At 44.2% G+C, this 23,702-nt stretch overlaps 1 protein-coding gene across 1 annotated transcript in view; it reads right to left on the bottom strand.

Moving 5' to 3' along the window:
- Positions 1 to 8,428: 8,428 nt before the first annotated feature.
- Positions 8,429 to 23,702, bottom strand: part of LOC129703500 (glypican-1-like) — a 139,028-nt gene continuing 123,754 nt past the window's right edge. Inside the window, exons 8-9 of the mRNA XM_055646028.1 lie at positions 15,854 to 16,029; positions 8,429 to 13,033 (exon numbers count right to left, since the gene is read on the bottom strand). Coding sequence (XP_055502003.1) covers positions 12,813 to 13,033; positions 15,854 to 16,029 — 397 coding nt within the window. The 3' untranslated portion in view covers positions 8,429 to 12,812. The remainder of the gene's footprint in view (positions 13,034 to 15,853; positions 16,030 to 23,702) is intronic.

The raw sequence follows: 23,702 nt of genomic DNA on the forward strand, positions 1-23,702 counted from the left end.
ATTTAAGTTAATCTTCAATAGGAAAGAAGGTGGGGCAGAGATGGGTAGAACAAATGAGATATCTCTTCAGGGCGAGTCCAAATGGGTTAATGCGGGCTAAATAAAAGCACGCTATACTTCTTTGTCTGTGTAATGTGTGGTTAACGATGAGGAACATGGCCAGCAACAAATAGAATGAGAACAAAATGAGCTAATGCTGCACTTTAACTGCACCAAATAACATTTGAATTCATGCTATAAGATTCTGGGTATGTGGAAGGAGTTGCCAGAAGAAGTTGAAGATGCAGGTAAAGTACGAAGTTTAAAATACATGTGCTTAGATGAGTGCACAAATGGAAAATGCCTAGAGGAATATGGGGCTATCGCGGGCAAATGGAGATAGCAACTTGGTTGGCATGGACAAATTGGACCGAAGGACTTGTTTCTGAGCAGTTTACCTCTATGCTTCTAAGCCTGAGTGTATTTGACTGGAATCTGTTTCTAATCACTATCAGTCCAATTGCTGTTTGTTTCTGTAAGATTGAACATTATCTCCAGACTTCAAACAATGTTCCAACTAGCGGGATTGCAAAGTACCCCAATCCTAGCATGGTATTGGCTTTTCCCAACAGAATGCCATGGTTCCCTCTTGATTGTGCTCCATGCAGGATGTCCAATGGACGGTTCACAAATATGATTCCAAGAACTTATCATAGAACAGAGGAGGTAGGCTCATTACAAATATTGCAGGTAGATCATTTCTTTATGATGGAATGTTATGGCGAACCAGAGGAGTTGAGGCCAGCATGGTTCAGCCATCTCTCCAGAGATATTCCAGCTTTTTGACTATCTTTGGTTTGAACCAGCATCTGCAATTCATTCCTACACATGGCTCAGCCATGATCATATTGAAGGGCAGGGCAGGCTTGAGATGTCACATTGCCTACTCCTGCCCCTATGTTCTTGTGGTTTGTAGTCCCAGACTGAATTGACTCTAACTCGGACTCTGACCTTAACCTTAACCCATTCTGATTCAGATCCTCTTCTTCTTAACAAACAGAATTTAAAACATACCCTGGTTTGATCTTCCTTGGTGGGTTTACCCTATAAAATAACAGGACTGCTTTGCATCTGAGTTCATTTAAGCAATTTGTCACATAATTGCTTAACAAAACGATTAATCACTCAGTTTTCACATTGTAATTAGCCCCAGGCTTACACCAACCCTGCGCTCTGCTTCCCCATCTCACACCTGGCTGGGCTAAACACTAATCCAACAGTCCTAACCAAAAACTGCATATGTCCATTCCCTCCACAGATGCTGCCTGACCCACTGAGTTCCTCCAGCATTTTGGAGTGTTTAGCTGCGAGTAGGCATGTTACAATACTCACCTTCAGCGGCACTGCAATTCTGCCACTGGCCGTGTGCGCGATTTTGGCGCATTTGAGGGGGGGGGGGGGGGGGTTATTTAAAATGTTAATCTATTCTTAAGAAATGGATAGATGTTTAGATCTAGTAATTTAATTGTGTTATTAGCTACAATTAGGTAACTAACTAATTATATGCTTTAATTTCAAGTCATCTAAGTAAGATTGTTTCATATTTGCCTCAGAATGATTCAATCTATAATAACTGACAATTTCTTTCAGTTCTCTTAATTTTTAAGAAAGTTATGGGCTTTTGACTGTTCTCGATCACAGCTTTTGTGTTAAGTCAATGAAAAAGCAATAGGGAACCAGATGCTAAATTCCGAGTATGAAAATGGCCATAACCTTTTTAATACTGAAGATATGAAAGTGAATTAGGTGTCAAATTAAACTTCTTTTTATGCTTTATCTGATGGGATAAATTACAGACTTGATTTTTAAAATCTCAAAATTTTGTAACATTGCTACTGTGAGCCCGTTTCAATATGATTATATCCTTTCAAGGGTCACACAGTAGCATAGCGGTACAGTTGGTGCCTTACAGTGCCAGAGATCTGGGTTCAATCCTTATTACAGACCGGACCTAATTCGGTGCTGTCTGTATGGAGTTTGTACATTTTCCCTGTGTCATTTGTTTCTCCGGGTGCTCCAGTTTCCTCCCACATTCCAAAGACATGCAGGTTTATAGGTTAATTGGCTTCTGCAAATTGCCCCCAGTGTGTATGATAGAACTCGGGTAATTGTTAGTCAGCATGGATTCGGTGGGTTGAAGGGGCTGTTCCCGTGCAGTATCTAAACTAAACTAAAAGGCCATTTCCTGAGATGTGATGCTTGAAACTCACAATCAATCACAATCGCAATAATACTTTCTTAGCCAAGTATGTTTCGCAACATACGAGGATTTTCATTTGCCAAGTAAGTCATACAAATAAAAAGCAAATGAATACACAAAATACATTTTAACATTAACATCAACTGCAGTGACTTGTCCACATTCCTCAGTGTCGTGGAAGGCGAAAAAAAGTTCAAATTTCTTCCCTTCAATGCTCTCCCGTAGTCGGGGGCTTCGAGCCTTACGTCGACAGGATGATCTTGACTCCCGTAGCCGGCATCGTGTCCTCCGCATCGGGGTGATCAGCTCCTGCATCGGGGGAATGTCAGCTCCTCTGCGCCAGAGATCGGACTCTGCATTGGAACTGCTCGAGCCTCTGCGTCATTGGAGCTCCCGACTAGCCTCTCCCAAGACTGCGGGCCCTTGATGATAAGTCTGCGATCCGAGGAGGCCTCCAGCTCCATCGATGGTAGGCCGCAGAGTGACCGGAGATGCGATCCGGAACTGAATGCGAACTGAAAAAAAGTTTCCCCCTCCCCCCTCCCCCCACATGAACTCCAGACTCCCAGAACCATAAATTATAAGTTATTCAAATACACAACCTCCAGCCTCAAGACGATAAAATCCTTAGTTTTCTTTGTTATCTTTAGTAATCTTTGTTATTTTTCCAATTGTCCGTTGTCTTTTAATGCTAACCTATTAGAAAAGATACCGAACAAATGAAATGAATGTTTTCAATCATGGGAGAGACTGGAAGTTATGGGATAGTCACTGGTGGTGAATCGCAGGAATTTTCTGCCCTATCGTTTTGTAAAGGCTAGCCAATTTGGCGGCATTTAAAGAGGAAATAGCTACTTCGTTGAAAGGTCAGGGAATTGAGGGCTGTGGGGAACTGGTACAGAAGAGGAGATGAGGCCTGCGGTAGATCAGCCATTGTCATATTAAATGATGGGTCAGTCTTGAGTGGACATGGGGTTCATTTCTGCTCCTATTTTCTTTATGTTCTATCATTCTTGTGACCAACTTACGTTTTTTTTCTATCTCCTTTACCTTTGTAGTAACTTATGTCACTAGGTTATTGCTATCATGTGATATAGACACAAAAAGCGGGAGTAACTCAGCAGGACAGGCAGCATTTCTGGAGGGAAGAAATGGGTGGCGTTTCGGGTCAAGACCCTTCTTCAGACTGGTTAGAGATAAGGGAAAATAGAGATATGGTGATGTGGGGAGATAAAGAACAAGGAATGAAAGATATGCAACAAAGTAACTAAGGGAACAGGCCATTCTTAAACTATTGGTAGGGTGAAAATGAGAAGCTAGTGCGTCTTTGTTGGGGGAGGGATAGAGAGAGAAGGAATGCCGGGGTTACCAGAAGTGAGAGAAATAAATATTCATACCACTGGGCTGTAAGCTGCCCAAGAGAAATATGAGATGCTGTTCCTCCAATTTGCGTTTAGCCTCATACAATGGAAGACAAAATGGTAAAGTGTCCAGCAAAGGGAAATCAGGTTGGTTCACGTTCTTAAAACGATATCTGCATTTGGTCTCGGATGTAAAAAGTCCAGAAGAGTAGTGCGTCTTTGTTGGGGCGCGACTCACCCGGCAGCGGCCCCTAGAGAGAGTCTAGGAAATGCCGTGGGTACCAGAAAATGTGAGAGAAATAAAAATATTTCATACCACTTTTTCCCTGTCGGGTCTGTAAGTTTGGGCCTGCCCAGAGAAACGATCGGGAGATGCTGTTCCGGATCCAATTCGTCGCGTTGGGGAGCGGTGGTGAGCCTCACTCTGGGGCTCGGACAATGGTCCTGGAGTGACATCGGGAGCTCGCGGGTGGGAAGGAGAGAGACCGCTTCCCGGAGCTCCCGAACGTGTTCCCAGCAACAACCCGGGGGACATCACCCGTTGGCCGTGGGACTCACCATCGCCCGTGGGGGTTTCCACCTTAGACGACCGGGGAGGTGGCCGTAAATCGCCGCAAAACGATCATCGCGCCCGCCTGGGGCTTGGACAAAGAGTGAGAGACACGGAGAACAGGGGAGAGAAAAAGACTTGCCTTCCATCACAGTGGCTTCACTGTGATGGATGTTTGTGTGAATTTAATTATGTGTATGTCTGTAAGACAGTGTCTTTGTTTGTATGGCTGTGGAAACAACATTTCGTTTGAGTCTCACTGGGGCTCAAATGATAATAAATTTGTATTGTATATTGTATTGTAAGTGGCGACAACTCTAAGACACCTCCTCCTACTTATTCTTGGACCATGATCCTACAGATAAGCACCGGGCCTTAATCTCAAACACTATTAATGATTTCATCACTTCTGGCTGCCTGCCTTCCACAGGATCCAACCTTATCATTTCCCAGCCCCGCACTGCCCGTTTTTACCTTCTCCCCAAAATCCACAAACACAGCTGCCCTGGCAGACCCATTGTTTCTGCCTGCTCCTGCCCCACGAAAATGATTTCCACGTACCTCGACTCCATACTATCTCCCCTGGTCCAATCTCTCCCGGCCTATGTCCAAGATACCTCACATGCCCTATGTCTTTTTTAATGACTTCCGCTTTCCGAGCCCCCATTCCCTCAACTTTACAATGGACGTTCAGTCACTCTACACCTCCATCCCCACCAGGAAGGCCTTAAAGCCCTCAGATTCTTCCTCGATGTCAGAACCATCCAATTTCCCTCCACTAACACTCTACTCTGCCTAGCGGAACTGGTCCTTACCTTCAATAACTTCTGCTTTGACTCCTCTCACTTCCTCTCCTTTGACTCCTCCCACTTCCTCCAAGTCCAAGACGTAGCTATGGGCCCCAGTTTTGCCTGCCTCTTTGTTCAACAAACCCTGTTCCAGTTGCACACTGGCCCTATCCCCGAACTGTATCACCGTTATATTGATGACTGCACCGATATTACCTCCTGCACCCATGCAGAACGGATGTACTTCATCAACTTCACCACCAATTTTCATCCTGCACTCAAATTCTCCGACACCTCCCTCCCCTTTCTTGATCTTAGTTTCCATCACTATTGACTGACATCTATTACAAACCCACTGACTCGCACAACTAACTCGACTACACTTTTTCCCACACTACATCCTGCATAAACTCTATCCCCTACTCCCAATTCCTCCGTCTACACCGCATCTGCGCCCAAGATGAGGTGTTCCATACGAGAACATCTGAGATGTCCTCATTCTTTAGGGAACAGGGATTCCCCTCTCCCATCATAAATGAGGCCCTCACTCATGTCTCCTCGCTATCCCACAGCTCCGCCCTTGCTTCCCCTCCTAAGTCACAACAGAGACAGATTCCCCCTGGTCCTTACCTTCCACTCCATCGGCAGTCGCGTGCAACATCTAATCCTCCGAAATTTACGCCACCTCCACCACTAGCCGCATTTTCCCATCTTCAGCACTTTCCACCTTCCGCAGAGACCGTTCCCTCTGCAACTCCCTAGTTAACTCATCCCTTCCCACGCAAAAATCCCCAGGTACCTTTCCCTGCAACTGCAGAAGATGCAACACCTGTCACTATACCTCCTCCCTCGACTCTGTCCAGGGACCCCGACAGTCCTTTCAGGTTAGGCAGAGGTTCAGTCGCACCTCCTCCAAATTCACCTACTATATCCGTTGTTCAAGATGTGGACTCTTATACATCGACGAGACCAAACGCAGACTGGGCGATCGTTTTGCGGCCCACCTTTGCTCAGCCCGCGTGGACCAACCTGATCTCCCGGTTGCTGGACTCTTTAATTCTCCTTCCCATTCCTACACATACCTTTCTGTCCTCGGTCTCCTCCATTGTCAGTGAGGCTAAATGCAAATTGGAGGAACAGCATCTCATATTTCTCTTGGGCAGTGGTATGAATATTGATTTCACTCACTTCAGGTAACCCCGGCATTCCCTCTCTCTCTATCTCTCCCCCAACCAAGTCACACAAGCTTCTCATTTTCACCCTACAATCAGCTTACAACGGTAGACAAAAGTACTGGAGAAACTCAGCAGGTGCAGCAGCATCTATGGAGCGAAGGAAGTAGGCAACATTTCGGGCCGAAACCCTTCTTCAGTCTGTTACTAAGTTTCTCCAGCACTTTTGTCTACCTTCGATTTTCCAGTATCTGCAGTTCCTTCTTACACAATCAGCTTACAATGGCCGGTTTCCTTTATCATCGTTACTTTGTTGCATATCTTTCTTTCATCGGTCTTGATCTCTCCACATCACCATCTATCTCTCGTTTCCCTTATCCCTAACTAGTCTGAACAAGGGTCTCGACCTGAAACAACACCCATTCCTTCTCTCCAAACATGCTGCCTATCCTGCTGCCTTTCTTTGGTTTAAACCAGCATCTGCAGTTCCTTCCTACATATTGCTATCTTGTGGTTATTTCCTCCATCTAGTCATTGATGAATATAATGAACTGCTGAGGCTCTGCACTATAATCCTCATTTACGCCACATGTTACATCCTGCCAATGGATGTACATATATTATCCCTGGTTTCCGTTTCCCATTTTCTTATCCCTACTTCTCTCCCATCATAACTCTTTACCCTGTCAGCAAGTAGTCTCAACACCACACACTTTTACTTTCGCCAGCAGGCTTTCACTAATGCGACTTGCTGCATATGGAGACCTTCATGTTATTTTATCTGTGGGTGAAGTGGGAGTAAAGCTAAGGAAACAAAGAAAGGTCTCTGCTGGAAACAGTTGCGGCAAATTGCAGCCATTCCCCCTTGGCCCAACCTTCATTGCCCAGTGACTACCCATACTTTCCCAGCTTGATAGGCAAGGGAGATTCAATAGTTTCATGAACTGGGGATGTAGGTGAGATATCGTTCTTGGTTTCCTGTATCTGCCTCCTGAGCATGTATACAATGAGGTCCTGCGCTGGAGCTCAGTTCCGATACTTGTGTGGTCAAATTGACTGGCTGCACTCAGTATTATTTGTAGTAAGGCAGCTCAGGCGGAAAGGGCAGTGAGATGGGCAGCAATGAATTCACCCTGACAATTGCAGTGACACAGTTGGTAGAGCTGCTACCCCATTGCTGCAGTGTTGTGTTGGATTCAATCCCGACTTTAGTTGGCGTCTGTCTGTGTGGAGTTCACTAGTTCTCTCTCTGACTCTGTGGGTTTCCTCGGATTGTCCAGTTCCGTCTCAGTGCTCAAAAATCGATGGCTTAATTGCGCACTCAAAATTGTCCCCGGTGCATGGGTGATTGGTGGAATCTGGGAGTAGTTGATGAGGAGGATAAAATAGGATTAGTGTAAATGGGTCAGTGCAGACTTGGTGGGCTGAAGCGCCCGTTTCCCTACGGTATCCCTCAATGGTGCTCATCTAAACCTAACAACCAAATACTTGGTGGCAGGATGGGACCAGTCATCTGCATGCCCACGTTATCAGGGGCACGAGAGTTTGCAGTTTCTGTGGCTTCGTGAGAAGAAATACCTCACGATATTTAAATCCCACCCCAGGTAACTGAGTGTGTAGTTGGGGATGTCCATTAATAGAGAATAGGTGCAGGAGTAGGCCATTTGGCCCTTCGAGCCAGCACCGCCATTCACTGTGATCATGGCTGATCATCCACAATCAGTACCCCATTTCTGCCTTCTCCCCATATCCCTTGACTCCGCTATCTTTAAGAGCTCTATCCAACTCTCTCTGGAAAGCATCTAGAGTACCGCATCAGTTCCGCATGAAAGGAGAGCTTGATTGTTGGAGCCGCTGAGATTCTGATTTGTCTCTCAGGCATATGTAAAAGCTTGCAGAAGACAGTTTCAAAGCATAACTTATAGAGTAGCACATTATAGATTCCAGGCCCAATGTCTTGGAGAACGTTTTTACCCAAGCCTGACCTATCGGCACTTCGGAGAAACAAGCATAAAGTGTGCAGCGGAAGGTTTTGGACAAGTATGTGGTATAGATATGGGTGGGTGGGAAAGTAAGCAGATGGGTAAAACCTGTTTCCTCCCTGTAGATTTTGTAAGACAGACCTGGACCTAACCTTTAGTTTTATCACAATCTTGTCATGTAATGGTCTGGGGAGTTTGCTGTGTAGACTGTTCCAGCTTCCTGAATTTTAATTGTGACCATACTTCAAAATAAGCTCATTGGTGGTGCCAAGTGTTTTGGGATATCCTGAAGTAGTGAAATGCAACTTTCAAACAAGTCAAGAACATCTGAGACAAAGACTCAAAATGTTCTTTTTATTTTCTCAAAAGCTTTGAAACCAAACATGTAGTAAACAGGTGACTATGTCCCTTTCTTTCTGTTAATTTTCTTCAGGCAACAGAATAAAGAAAGACTCAACAACACTGATTTCTGAAGAATCATAGTCTTGGAGGTTATTAACAATAAAATCCCCAATCAAACAATTAACAGTAAAATGAAAAAGAGACTACCATATTGACATTTAATACATTCCTTTTGATTTTTAAAAAAGACAAGAAAGATTTGAGGTGTTTCAACTGGTGGGAAGAAGCTTTTACCACCATCAAGACGATAAGGTGAGTAAGTCTGTAATGGGCAGGCTTGTGCTATTTACGCCAAAGATTGTCGACATGGTGAGTTCAGTGTATAGTAGGCTCTCCACTCTCTATAAATAACAAAGTTGTGCCCAACCTTTTGGTAGGTTGGAGAAACAAGCTGCAAGAGTGGGATGGATGTTTCTGGACAAGTAGACGGCACAGAGAGAGGTGAGAGACAATGTAAGCAGCTGGGTAAAATTTGATCCCACCTACATGTAGATCTTGTTAAGACAAACCTGATCACAATCCTTAGCATTTTCTCCACCTTTAATACATAAGTGGAAAATCTCAAGGGTTGGCTTCACACAAACTCTAGTAAGCCCTCTAATGTGTGATAGTCATTGACCCCAGACGCAACAAAGCAACAGAAAGGGCCTCATTAGTACATTAAAGAGTCCAGGCCCTAGTCGGAAGAAACTTCCCCCGCCACATTTCATCCATGGAAACAACTAAAAATCCACACTGCTTCCCAGAATCAATTATCGAAAGAGAAATGCAATTTTCAGTTGAAATGCCCCATTAGGTCAGACGCTGCCTTTTTATAAAGATCAAACTGTCACAACGCTTATGTTTCCTTTGGTAGTGCAAAGGACGCCTTATAACTAACTACCTTCTCCCATAAGGATTCTCCACTGATATCCACAAATGGCCAACAATTATGCATCGCATCACAAGAAGATGGACCTTTCAAGGCCAGTCTCATTATGTCTTGTGTTGCAACTGCATAAACCCTGAGCTGTTATTGGTACAAAACCAGAGAGAGTTATTGCAACTTAAAGGGAGAAGGGTTAGGAAGCAGGACATTTTATGTCTCATATTTTTAAGAAGTACATACTTGCTGTTGCTATAGTATGTCCACAAAAACGATTGCCGATACCTTCCCCCATATCAATAAATTCCTTTTATGTGGGAAAACAGAACAGGCAAATATCTCCTTCTGCGTATCTTTCTCTGTCTACCCTTGAAGCCAGGCTCGAACTACAGTTCCATAATGAGGGATAAAGCTCGGAAAGTATTAAGGTAGGCTCTTTATTGCCAGACTATTTGATTGGATCTGGATTTGCAGCTCAGAAAGCAATGTGTTTCCTTTCCTCCATGCTGCATCTTAACTACCAGTTTATAGCAGTCAAAATGGTCAAAAAAGATGTTTCTCTTCCATCACATGAGATCTTTCTCCTCATTCACAAACTCCCCACTGTTGTCATCAAAAGATCCTTTTTTTTAACTTAATAGATTTTACAAAAATTTACACCTGCAGTATTATAAAAAATCCTAAACCATTCATTCAAATATATTGAAAAGATTTAATCGCATGTGAGTCGCGTCTCTTGTTTCATGGTAGCAGCTAACCCTTTACTGTAGAAGGGTGAGCGAGTGAGAGAGAGCACAGGAACAAGGGAACAATTCAGAGAGAATGCGTGCAAGAGGGGGACAAAGAAGGAGGACATGTGAAAAAGATTTGGGGAGTGAGAGGGAAAAGTAAAAGACGGAGCACAAAGAGGTGGCAGCATGGGAGAGAGTGGAGATTATATATTAACAACAATGTATTTCCCAGGAAGTTTTACACAGTAGAGTTAAACATAACGACAAATAACAGAAGCTTTGTTCCAGTGAGAAACCACAGAGAAACATGGAGGAGCAGGAGGTGGAAAGATAGATATGTGCACCAAGAAGACGGTCACTTTAAATTTTCTAGGTCCTCAAAATTAAAACCAGCTTGGGTTCTAATCACATTTTATTTTATAACCGAAAGTTAAGACAGTGCAAAAATTTATTAAAATATATACTTTTGAAAGAATTACAATCACCCGCTGGAATAATGGCAGTAAGTAAGTAAAATAGGAACTGATATAAAAACAGGAACCGCGTTATAACAGTCTTAAAAGGATGGGGATTTAAATCCTTAACTGCAAGGTTATTCCGAAGGATAATAAACCAATAAACAAGGTCTTGATAAATTAAATGCACTGAGGAGAGTTGTATGGTTCCTGCAGTGTTTGGAAACAGGAATCTTTGTAAATCTGTCAAGAGTCCTGACAGACAGCCTCTATTTTAAGCCGCTAACATATTTGACTTTGCTTTACCCTCTTACACCTTTGAGGCTCCTTCTGGTGCTTTCTGCTGTGTCGTCGTGCTACGAAGAATAATTGCAGAAAAAATGTTTTGGGATTTTCTGCATTAATCAGCTCAACACAGCCAACGATTATTTTTTATCCCGAACCAAAGTTTGTTTAATGGGAGTTAATATGCATTCACCTTCTGGTTATGATCGGTGAAACAAAGCAAACTGCACACAGGGGTTGAAGGTGTAACTTGGGTTACTGCTGGCACATTCAATCACTTCCATAGGAAACACCTTACAATGTTTCAAATTTAAAAAAAAAAGGAATTTTATAAACGTTTACTTTTTGTTTAATAGAGGACAAGGGTAGGAAATTATTAAATTAAGCAGAAATCTGAAAACCTAAAATAATATTCGTTGGATATATATAAATAAGTTGGAAGATAGCATGCATTTTTGTGTCATCTTACAATTTAATTTACGGTGTGTGATTTTGTACTTTATTTTTCTCCCCCAGAAAAGCAGTCAAGCCTAAAAACAACATTGAGGACTAAGTTAATTCCTAGCATGAATAGGAAGCCGGCTAGTTTTTCGACATCTGGATCACAGGCACCTTCTTACAACTCCCCTGCCACTCACCGAGATATTCTGATTATGTTCAATTCGGTTGGTTTTTTTCCTTTCTTTATTTTTTGCAATTGTGGCAATTCTGGCCCAACATTTCCCACCATTCCAGCTCAGGTCACAGGGCTTTTACCTGCTGGCCACTGTCTTTTGGGTTCAAAGTGACACCCATATTTTAAAACACAACATTGCTACAACACTTCTACCACATAATGCACAATGGCAGGATCAATTCTAAGAACCATTCGATTTTGCCACCGTAACCACCCCACACAAAGCCCACACCCACTTATTGGCCACATTCTTTCACAAAGCTGAAGATTCAGAAAACAGCAAGTACAGGAACTTGTTTTACTTATTCTCCTGGGCAATGTCTAATGTTTGAATAGCTGCCTCCATGTCAACTTGAAGTTGGGCCTTTTGCAAGTGTGTGCTTATATCCTTACTTATTTATTAAAAAAACATCTTCTCTGCCTATTCGATCTTTCTGATAACCCATCGAAAGAAAGCCCAGTGTAAACAATTTGCATGTGTGGGTTCCTGCAAAAGACAAATGCTTGACTCCCAGAGAACATAACCTCCCAAACTCCCAGCCACTAACCACCCCCCCCCACCCCTCCCCTCCTTAATTATGCATTCTCTCCCAACTTGACAGTGTTAAAACTACACAAAGTAGTATCAATTATTCCTGACCCTTTGGGAATCGTCAACAACCATTTTGCTTTCATATCTCACAAACGTTTATACCAATGCTCCACATACTATCAGCTAAAAAGAAATGGATGGCCTTGTTATTGGGAAAGGAAATCCAAGGAGAGAGCTCTTGGTTATCTATAATGATGTGATTTATTTGCAACTATAGGGTTAATACCCAAAATGACATCCTCGGTGGCTGTTCATACAGTCAATGTATCTGATAATACTTTGTTGGGATGTTTATTTTCAAGTCAAGAAGTTCTGTGTCATAATTAGGATATTTTTATTTCTCGTCTCTCGACGCTTGGAAAACACTTGCTCCCCCCTCAGAGGGAGCCTGTGTGTGTACGTGTGCTGCACTGTCGACAGGTGATCAGAGCAACTGGATGTCCCAAGCTGGAAAAAAAATCAGGCTTGAAGAGTACAAGACCCTTCTCAAACCGCTCAGAGCAAACTCCCCTCCCCAAGCCTTTCAAAGATTCAAAAGTGTATTCACCGCCAGCACTGCCAGAATTTACAAATAGCCAAAAGATTTTTTTTTATGTTGCAAAGTTAAACAAAACTCTTGTCCATTTGGCAAAGATCTTGCCTCAGTCTCTCTCTCTCTCCCCCCCTCTCTCTTTCTCTCTCTCTCTCACCCTCTCTCAAGCCCTGTGAAAGATTCTACCGACAGAAATATAGCAGGGCGATGGCCAATGATAACAAGTGGAAGAAGCCGGCTGAGTGTCGCAGTGCCTCACTCCCGTTTCCGGCTTTGGCTTTCTCGCTCTGTTCCGGGATGGCATAGACAACGGGAGACCTTGTCGCCACGTTGAAGGACCTTCTCCGACCGCAGCCATTCTCCGAACAGGCGTCGCCGCTTCCAGATCCACTGCTGTCGTCACCTGGGGGCAAGACAATGGCGTCAATGAAGAAGGGCCTCAGTTTAGGCTTTGGAGTCATAGAGTACAGAATCAGGTCCTTCAGTCCAACGAGTCAATGCTGACCCTCAAGCCCCCCCAACCCCCCACTTACACTGATCCTACAATAATCACTTTTTTATTTTCCGCACATTCTCATCATTACCCCTCAGATTCTACCATCCACCTACACAACAGGGGCAATTTACAGTGGCCCATTAAACTTCCAATCTGCACATCTTTGGGTGTGGAGGAATCAAAATACCTGGAGGAGACCTATGTGGTCACAGGGAGAATATGCAAGCTCTACACAGATAGCAGCAGAGGAGCACAAAGGGTTTTAGCCTCTGTACTTGCCCATTCCAACATATTCTTTGCTTGATTCCCACATTTTTTGGACTTGACAACTTGGAAACAGGTCCTTTGGCCCACCGACTCCGCACTGATCAGCACACTAGCATAATCCTCACACTTGGGGCAATTTACAATGTTATCGACACCAATGAACCTACAAACCTGTACGTCTTTGGGACGGAAGTGAAAGGAAGCTGCACACACAGCACCTGCTGTCAGGATTGAACCTGGGTCTCTGGTGCTGTAAGGCAGCAACTCTACTGCTGTGCCACTGTGCCGACCATTCTAGTCTCCAGAATTAAGACAGTTCAAATCTTTGGACCCAAAACTCACAACAAGTCCAGTTCCCTGTCACCTGCAATGGCTACTGGTTAGGCCTCAACATTATTTTGGGGATGACTCTCAAATCTCAGAGCATTTGGGCAAAGGAATAAAGGTCAGGTAAGGTACAATAAGTGATGATGAACATGGTCTGCTGTTTGGGATGTAATGAAAGACACAGCAGGAAATCAGGCCACGCAGACCATCGCTCACCCGTTCATACTAGTTCCCACTATGTTATCCCACTTTTACAGTCACTTACTAGGGGCAATTTACAGATGCCAATTAACCTACAAACCCACATGTTTTTTGGAATGTGGAAAGAAACCGGAGCACCTGGAGGAAACCCACGTGGGCACAGGTAGAATGTCCAAACTTCATACAGACAGCATCCGAGGCCAGGTTCGAACCCGGGCCATTTGTACTGTGAGCAGTGGCTCCACCAGCTGCATTGTGACACCCTCGAGAGATGAATAATGTTTTTTGTAAAACACAGGTAATCTGCCATCCTCTGAACTTCGGACGGGTTGGCAGCTATTCTGGACCATTTTGATGAAGAAAATGGAATTGTGACAATTGATCTCAAGTGGCCTTGCAAAATTGAAGCCAAAGGGAAATAATGTAATCAAATATGCAGAAGAGGGGAGAAATATTAGATAATGAGAAATGGGCAAAGTAAGAATAGAATGCAGAGGGAAAGGAAAAAGGGCAGAAATGGGAGAGAAAAATGAAGTGAATTAAATGAGGAATAGCAGGGAGAGAGGCAATGGAGGATGGAGTGTAAAGGGATAATAATGGAAAGAGAAGATTAAATACGGAAGAGGACACCAACCCATAAAACATCACGGGAGCTTCTGAGGGATCGAGCAACTAAATGAGCCTCTTTAATAGAAAATTGTTCAGAAAGATGAGAGTGACCATTTCTGGTGAGTTAACATTTGCCAAAACACAGAAACAGGTGTCGCAAAGGAAAATCATCGCAATATCAGGATGTCCTTGCTTTAAGAAATTGCATTTGTAGTTTTCTCACTGTTCAAAACGCCAGAAGCTAACTCAAGCATTCACACAGAGAGCAGCTGCAGCTTGCAGCTGGCATCTCATTTGCCCAATGTCCACTGGGAAACAGTGTGGCTATCGTGTAGATGAGGGAAAACAGGGATGGAGGGAGGAGGGGCAGTGTGCTTGAAAATTGAGAGTGAAAAGAATGGAGAAAGAGGGGTAACATCATGAGGGACGGGATAACCTTGACTGAGCATTTCCTGCTGTGGGAACCTGGACTGAGCATTTCTGCTGCTATCAAACCCAGTGAGTTTCCTTGTCACATTGATGCCATCAGCAGCAGACATGTTGACAGAAAATTGGAATAGGAGGTCAGAAGTAATTACAGCTGCTGTTAACTTGCAGTTGAACAAGGAGTAAAGGATGGAAAAAGTCAGAAACAAAATCAGAAAACGCTGGAAAATTCAGCACGTCAGACAGAGTCTGAGGAAAGAGAAACTGAAGAAAAAGAAACAGTCATTTTTTCTGGTCTGGGACAGATCTTAAGAGCAGAGTGAAGACAGATAGCACAATGGGCTAAGAGTTCGGCTGGCGACCGGAAGGTAGCCAGTTCAAATCCCGCTTGGAGTGCATACTGTCGTTGTGTCCTTGGGCAAGACACTTCACCCACCTTTGCCTGTAATGGAATGTAATTACGGCGGCAGGCGCGGGCACACCGCGACGCCCTGTGTCTCCCTTTCAAGGGAGATGCTAAAAATGCATTTCGTTGTCTCTGTACTGTACACTGACAATGACAATAAATTGAATCATTTCATTTCATTTCATTTCATTTCAAGACCCCAAAGCTTTCTCTTCCCACAGATGCTGCCGTACTTGCTGCGTTTTACCAGGATTTTTTTTTTGTTTTGCTTTCAGGGCTCCCGCAACGGCGTTTTTCTGGTTATATTTTCATTTACGCAGAAAGTTGCGAATTAATTCCCTTCAGTGGAAAACAGCGGGAGCACGAATTTTGTTTGCACGATTCATGCATTAAAAAGGAGGTGCAGCAGGCAACAGCCATTCACATGAGTGCGCCAAGATGCATGCACTAGAATCAAACATCACAGACGTTATTACACGGCCGGTACTCACTGGTGTCCTGGAAATCCACATCATTGCCATTGTATGCATTCCGCAGCCGATTGGTCATTATTCGTAACTGCATGATCTGCTGCCGAATGGTCATGTCCGGTTTTGTGATGTCCACCTCGACCTCTGGATTATTTATCTGACTGGCCAATCCGTCTGCCATGACCTCTGGGAGGTACCTGCCATGAGAGATCATAGAGTGGTTAGTTATTACTCTAGTAAAGGCAATGCAGCAGCCTGGCAGGTGGCCAGGGTGGCTCTATTTACTTGCATTCAAAGACCAGTTACATGACATTAGCCATAAGGAGACGTTGGATAAACTTGGGATTATTTCCTCTGGAAAATCAGAGCATGAGGGAGACTTGAAGTTTCTAAAATTATATGAGCGTAGATAGGGTAGACAGTCAGAGGCTTTATTCCGGGATTTAAACTTTAAATACTAGAGGAAATAACGTTTTAGATCAGAGGGGGAAAGTTGAAAGGGGGATATGCGGGGCAACTTATTTTACACAATGAGTGGTAAACGCCTGGAAAACACTGCCAGGGGAGGTAGTGCAGTCAAGAAAAGCGGCTTTTAGATAGATATATGGATATGCAGGGATGGAGGGATTGGAAGAAGGTACAGGCAAAAGGGAATGGTTTTATTTGGCATCATCATTGTGGGCCAAAGGGCCTGTTCCTGTGGTGTTCTATCCTCTGTGTTCATCCAAGATCTCATTGTCCGTAAGCATGGTGGAAACAAAAACTATCATCACTTTTTAAAATACACTCAAATGACCATGATCAGCCATGACAGGTAAGCCCACAGTGCTGGGTAATAGGAGCATCTCACATAGCTCATATTTCAGGCAGCATGGACTGGACAGGCTGAATGGACACCCTTTAAGTGGTGTATGCTTCTATAATTCCACATTTCACTTTAGGTGGTGAGGGGAGAGGATGGGAGAGCAATCCCTGTCAGTTTCATGTCTGACAGCTCCAAATATAATGATTTGATATAAAAGGTTGGATAATATCATTCACTATCTCCAGGAACAGTCTGAGGGTATTTTCAAGCATTTAGGGAACACTTATGATAAAATACACATTCAGCGGCCAATGTCCTGCTTGTTAAATATAGGTCCACAGAGGAGCAGGTGCTGTTTAATGCAATCCCTTCCTGCCTAATCTTACAGAGGAAATTAATATGGACACTACAATTTGTACCAACTCCCCCTTGTTGAATTAGGATAGTAAAGAATCTATCAGGGTCAATACCGAATAACCCTGATGCTAAGTGCTATACAGACACAGGGTCAGCAGAAGTACTGTTACTTGCGATGCCTTACATGGTCAAACAGCTAACATTTAACATCAATCCACAGTTGCACGTTCACATGTCCTGTTGCTATCAGGAGATTCCCCGCCCCCTCGGCCCGCAACCCCTAATCTAGTCTCAGAAAATGTGACGATACCTTCAGCCAAGTAAACACACACAGCAGGGGCCCAGGCACTGTGCTGCCATCCACTCCTGTTCAGTGCCTAACTAGGAATATATAGTGCACTGAGTTAACAAGACACTGTCCCACAACAAAAATTAGATCAGCAACATCAGAAACTTGGCTTTGAGTGAAACTTCGGAACTTCACACAAACACAAAGCCACACCACAAAACTAAAAACGCGAAGTTAAGGTTCATGTACACACACACTCTTCCTCATTTGCATACATTCCATTTTCTGCATTAACCAGCATCTATGTGGAAGCGGTTGGCGCAGTGGTAATGTTGCTGCCTTATAGATCAGCAGAGGCCCAGCTGCAAACCTGATCACGGGTGCTGTCTGTAAGGAGTTTGTACGTTCTCCCCGTGACCACATGGGTTTTCTCCGAGTGCTCTGGTTTCCTCCCACTCCAAAGACGTACAGGTTTGTAGGTTAATTGGCTTTGGCAAATATTGTAGATTTGTAGGATAGTGCCAGTGTAGGATAGTGCTAGTGTAGGGAGTGATTGCTGGTTGGGGCTGACTCAGTTGTCTGAAGGGTTTAAGAGGGAACTGCAGATGCTGGAGAATCGAAGGTTACACAGAAAAGCTGGAGAAACTCAGCGGGTGCAGCAGCATCTATGGAGCGAAGGAAATAGGCAACGTTTCGGGCCGAAACAAGGGCCTGTTTCTGGGCCGTATCTCTAAAGTCTACTGGAACGGTGGCAGTCCAGCCAAAGGTGCTCCTGCAGTGCTGCTGGGCAGAGAGTTTCAGGATTTGGATCTAACAACGATGAAGGATTGGCAATATATTTCAATGTCAGGATGGTGTGCAACTTGGAGAGGAGCCCATAGATGGTGGTGCCCCTGTACGCCTGCTACCTTATCCTTCTTGCTAGGAGTGAACGTGGGTTGCAGAGGTGTTGCGAGAGTAACCTGTGCAAGTAAATTAAGTGCATTTTGCTAACAGCTCGCATAAATGCTCGTACATGCACAACTTCCCACACATACATCAGTTTTTCACATGCATCGCTGAACCTGGGTGTTTACATTACTGTATGAAACACGTTATCTAGTCACCCGATAAAATCAGGCACTGCACTTGAGCAGAATAATGCATGTTGCAGTCCAGGGACGGGATGTAAATCTCCGAATGGATAAGTACCACCACTGTTGAGATATAGATCGTGCAATCGAATATAGTACTTAATAGCTCTGAGCCCCCTCCCAGTCTCCTGCCTCTGGATTTCAGTCAATAAGATTTTTAATTGAAAATCCACTTAAACAATAAATTTCTATTATATGTAGTAAAAAGATATAAAACATCTTATTACTTAAAGCTGCAATATTCCTTTGGGTAATTTCTCAGGGCAATAATCAATGAAAAAAAAAAGCCTCAGATTGGATGAATGGAAAGTATTCATCGCTCCCTAACAAGGTCAGCATTGCACATTTGATCAATTCGCAGGGGTGCTTTGTGTCATGTGATGCCAGGCTGGATTCTACCATTGAACATCACCCAGTTCATCACCAGGAGTGCTGGGGACTTTGCAAAAGACGGCTTTTCATCTTATGTCCAGACTCAATTGAGAGGGACAACTCACACATGCACAGCATATTTTCTGTTACTCATGGGCCCAAGGATGTGGGAAAGCTGCCATCCAGCATCAAAGTAAGTGCCTTTCAAAAAGGGCAGCACAATGGCCCAGCTGGGAGAACCACAGCTTCTTGGCACCAATGACCCAGGTTCAATTCAGACTGCCGGTGGTGGGGTTTGCATGTTTACCTGTGACCATGAGAGCTCCCCCTCACCCTCACCCCTCCCCCACCTCCCTCCCCCCATGCTCTGGTTTCCTTCCCTATCCCAAAGACACGTGTGTTGGTATATTAACCGGGTCTCTAGCATATAGTGAGCGGTAGTATCCTGGAGGAGTTGTCGGAAGGTGGGGAGAATAAAATGTTATCGGTATTGGATTAGTGTAGAAGATGGGTGCTTGATGATTGGTATGGGCTTGGTATGCCGAGTGGCCTTTTTCTGAGCTGCATGAGACAATGAACTCTGAATCACTCTGACAATCCCAGCAAGGGTTAGTCCAGTCAACTTGCAACAACACAAACAGAGGCTTTGCAGCTTGGGGCAATGCCGTTCACTCGGCAATGCCCTTCAGGCTGGAATGGACAGAGGACGTTTTGGGTTGGGACCTTTCTTTAGAGAGATGGAGAAGGGCGGTGAAAGTTGGAAAAGAGAGGCTAGGGTGGGCAAAGCCCGGCCAGTGATGTGAATGTAGGTGAGTGGTGTCGGGGTGAGGGGTGACAGGCAGATAGGTGGAGTAAGTGACAATGGTTGGAGATGAAAAGGAGACTAAAGGGTGTCAGATAAGGAAAGATGATGCAGTTAAATGGCAAGGTGAGGGGAGGGTTTGTGGGTGAAAGGAAACAGTAGGGAGGGGAAATAGGGATGAATAAAATAGAAATATGGCATGAGGAGATGGGAGACGAGCATGCACAGGAGTGGAAAGAAGCAAGGTCACTGGGGTGATGGGTGATAGTGGATAGATGGGAAATGCATGAGGATCATGATTGTGTGGGGTGGGGTGGACACAAGAAAGGTACTTAAATTGGGAGAATTCAATGTTCATACCATTAGGTTGTTAGCTCCCCAAGTGGTTTATGAGGTGTTGCTCTTCTGGTTTGCATGACACCTCACTGTGAAGATGGAGGAGGCCAAGGTCAGAAAGGTTGGTGTGGGTCCTGACCATAACGTTATCTGTCCAGTCACTCCAGAGACATTGTCTGACCCACTGAGTTCTTCCACACTTTTGGTTTTTGATCAAGATTCCAGCATTTGCAATGTCTTGTGTCCCCAAATAATTAATGATGCATTTGGGTCCTATCTGATGAAGGGTCTCCAAGCTGAAATGCTAACTTTTTCCCCAAATGCTTTCTGACCTGTCTCTGGCATCTGATTTTATTTCACATTTCCAGCACTTGCATTTTTTGTTTGATTGTCAAAGGTCTTATATGCCCGGTAGTGTCCTACATATTAATAGGGCCAGAAGGAGCAGCAAGGTGCACGGGAAAAAGAAACAACTCTATGGAGCTCCTGTCAGGGGCCACGGCAGCTATTCCCACTCAGGGAATAACGCAAGAAAAAATTCCATGCGAAATGATTTCTGCAAAAACATATTTCATACACCATGTCATATTTTACCGAGCCATACAATTGAAATGCAAATCTCAGTGTCCCTCCCCCACCCAGTTTCAATCTGAATATGAAACCATGAAGGTGTGGATATTCTCCGGGTGCTCTAGTTTCCTCCCACACCAAAGACGCACTGGTTTGTAGGTTAATTGACTTTGGTAAAGTTGTAAATTGTCCCTAATGTGTAGGACAGTGCAATCGGTATGTCAACAGGCTTGGTAACATAGAAACATAGAAATTAGGTGCAGGAGTAGGCCATTCGGCCCTTCGAGCTTGCACCGCCATTCAATATGATCATGGCTGATCATCCAACTCAGTATCCCGTACCTGCCTTCTCTCCATACCCTCTGATCCCCTTAACTACAAGGGCCACATCTAACTCCCTCTTAAATATAGCCAATGAACTGGCCTCGACTACCCTCTGCGGCAGAGAGTTCCAGAGATTCACCACTCTCTGTGTGAAAAAAAGGTTCTTCTCATCTCGGTTTTAAAGGATTTCCCCCTTATCCTTAAGCTGTGACCCCTTGTCCTGGACTTCCCCAACATTGGGAGCAATCTTCCTGCATCTAGCCTGTCCAACCCCTTAAGAATTTTGTAAGTTTCTATAAGATCCCCTTTCAATCTCCTAAATTCTAGAGAGTATAAACCAAGTCTATCCAGTCTTTCTTCATAAGACAGTCCTGACATCCCAGTAATCAGTCTGGTGAACCTTCTCTGCACTCCCTCTATGGCAATAATATCCTTCCTCAGATTTGGAGACCAAAACTGTACGCAATACTCCAGGTGTGGTCTCACCAAGACCCTGTACAACTGCAGTAGAACCTCCCTGCTCCTATACTCAAATCCTTTTGCTATGAAAGCTAACATACCATTCGCTTTCTTCACTGCCTGCTGCACCTGCATGCCTACTTTCAATGACTGGTGTACCATGACACCCAGGTCTCGCTGCATCTCCCCTTTTCCTAGTCGGCCACCATTTAGATAATAGTCTGCTTTCCTGTTTTTGCCACCAAAATGGATTACCTCACATTTATCCACATTATACTGCATCTGCCAAACATTTGCCCACTCACCCAGCCTATCCAAGTCACCTTGCAGTCTCCTAGCATCCTCCTCACAGCTAACACTGCCCCCAGCTTAGTGTCATCCGCAAACTTGGAGATATTGCCTTCAATTCCCTCATCCAGATCATTAATATATATTGTAAATAGCTGGGGTCCCAGCACTGAGCCTTGCGGTACCCCACTAGTCACTCACTGCCTGCCATTGTGAAAAGGACCCGTTTACTCCTACTCTTTGCTTCCTGTTTGCCAGCCAGTTCTCTATCCACATCAATACTGAACCCCCCCAATGCCGTGTGCTTTAAGTTTGTATACTAATCTCTTATGTGGGACCTTGTCGAAAGCCTTCTGAAAGTCCAGATACACCACATCCACTGGTTCTCCCCTATCCACGCTACTAGTTACATCCTCGAAAAATTCTATAAGATTCGTCAGACATGATTTACCTTTCGTAAATCCATGCTGACTTTGTCCAATGATTTCACCACTTTCCAAATGTGCTGCTATCCCATCTTTAATAACTGACTCTAGCAGTTTCCCCACTACCGATGTTAGACTAACTGGTCTGTAATTCCCCATTTTCTCTCTCCCTCCCTTCTTAAAAAGTGGGGTTACGTTTGCTACCCGCCAATCTTCAGGAACTACTCCAGAATCTAAAGAGTTTTGAAAGATTATTACTAATGCATCCACTATTTCTGGAGCTACTTCCTTAAGTACTCTGGGATGCAGCCTATCTGGCCCTGGGGATTTATCGGCCTTTAATCCATTCAATTTACCCAACACCACTTCCCGGCTAACCTGGATTTCACTCAATTCCTCCAACTCCTTTGACCCGCGGTCCCCTGCTATTTCCGGCAAATTATTTATGTCTTCCTTAGTGAAGACGGAACCAAAGTAGTTATTCAATTGGTCCGCCATATCCGTGTTCCCCATGATCAACTCACCTGTTTCTGACTGCAAGGGACCTACATTTGTTTTAACTAATCTCTTTCTTTTCACATATCTATAAAAAATTTTGCAGTCAGTTTTTATGTTCCCTGCCAGTTTTCTTTCATAATCTATTTTTCCTTTCCTAATTAAGCCTTTTGTCCTCCTCTGCTGTTCTTTGAATTTCTCCCAGTCCTCCGGTATGCTGCTTTTTCTGGCTAATTTGTACGCATCATCCTTCGCTTTGATACTATCCCTGTTTTCCCTTGTTATCCATGGATGTACTACCTTCCCTGATTTATTCTTTTGCCAAACTGGGATGAACAATTTTGGTAGTAACATGGTGTATCTCTCGTCTAAAATTAAAGTCAAAATATAGAAATTGCCAGATATACTCAGCAGGCCAGGCAGCACCTGAGAGTGAGAAATAGAGCCAATGTTTCGGGTCAAGGACTCTTCAGTACTGAACTGAATCCATTTGTAGTAACTTTACTAAAATGCTGCTGGAGGATCTGCCTGAGGAACTCAGCAGGTCAGGCAGAATCTTAGTTTCGTTTAGAGATACAGCGCAGAAAAAGCCCTTTAAGCCCACCAAGTCCACACTAACCATTGATCTCTGTACACTAGCACTATCCTACACACTAGGGATATTTACAATCTTTAACAAAGCAAATTAAACTACAAACCTGTACTTCTTTGGACCTTGGGCTAAAATCAGAGATTGCAGAGAAAACCCATGCGGTCTTGGGGAGAACGTACAAACTCTGCAGAGACAGCGCCTGTAGTCATGATCGATCCAGGTCTCTGGTGTTGTAAGGCAGCAACTCTACCTCTACACCTCCATACCACCCTAATCTATGGTGGGAAAGAGACAGTCGACACCCTTCGCTCCAAAAATGTTCCCTCCTTTCCAATGCCAAAGCATAGTATATGCCCTCCTTTCCTCAATGAAACGGGAAACAATCCCAATGGGGGGTCACATGAGCTGGCAATCTGCCAGGGGTATTTGTTGTCACGTTTCCACGTGCTAAGTGCTACACGATAACCCATACAGTCCTCCCAAGTTTGATTAAACATCTGTTCTTCCTCAGTGCTAATTGCCTCTCCCAATATACACAATTCCCCCTCAAGGCCTATTGATTTAGTCAGGCATCAAGTGCAGGAGAGTTGATTCAGCCCAAGCATGAAATGAACTGCTAAAAG

This window comes from Leucoraja erinacea, chromosome 14 (genome assembly GCF_028641065.1).
Source record: "Leucoraja erinacea ecotype New England chromosome 14, Leri_hhj_1, whole genome shotgun sequence".
Lineage (NCBI taxonomy): Eukaryota > Metazoa > Chordata > Chondrichthyes > Rajiformes > Rajidae > Leucoraja > Leucoraja erinaceus.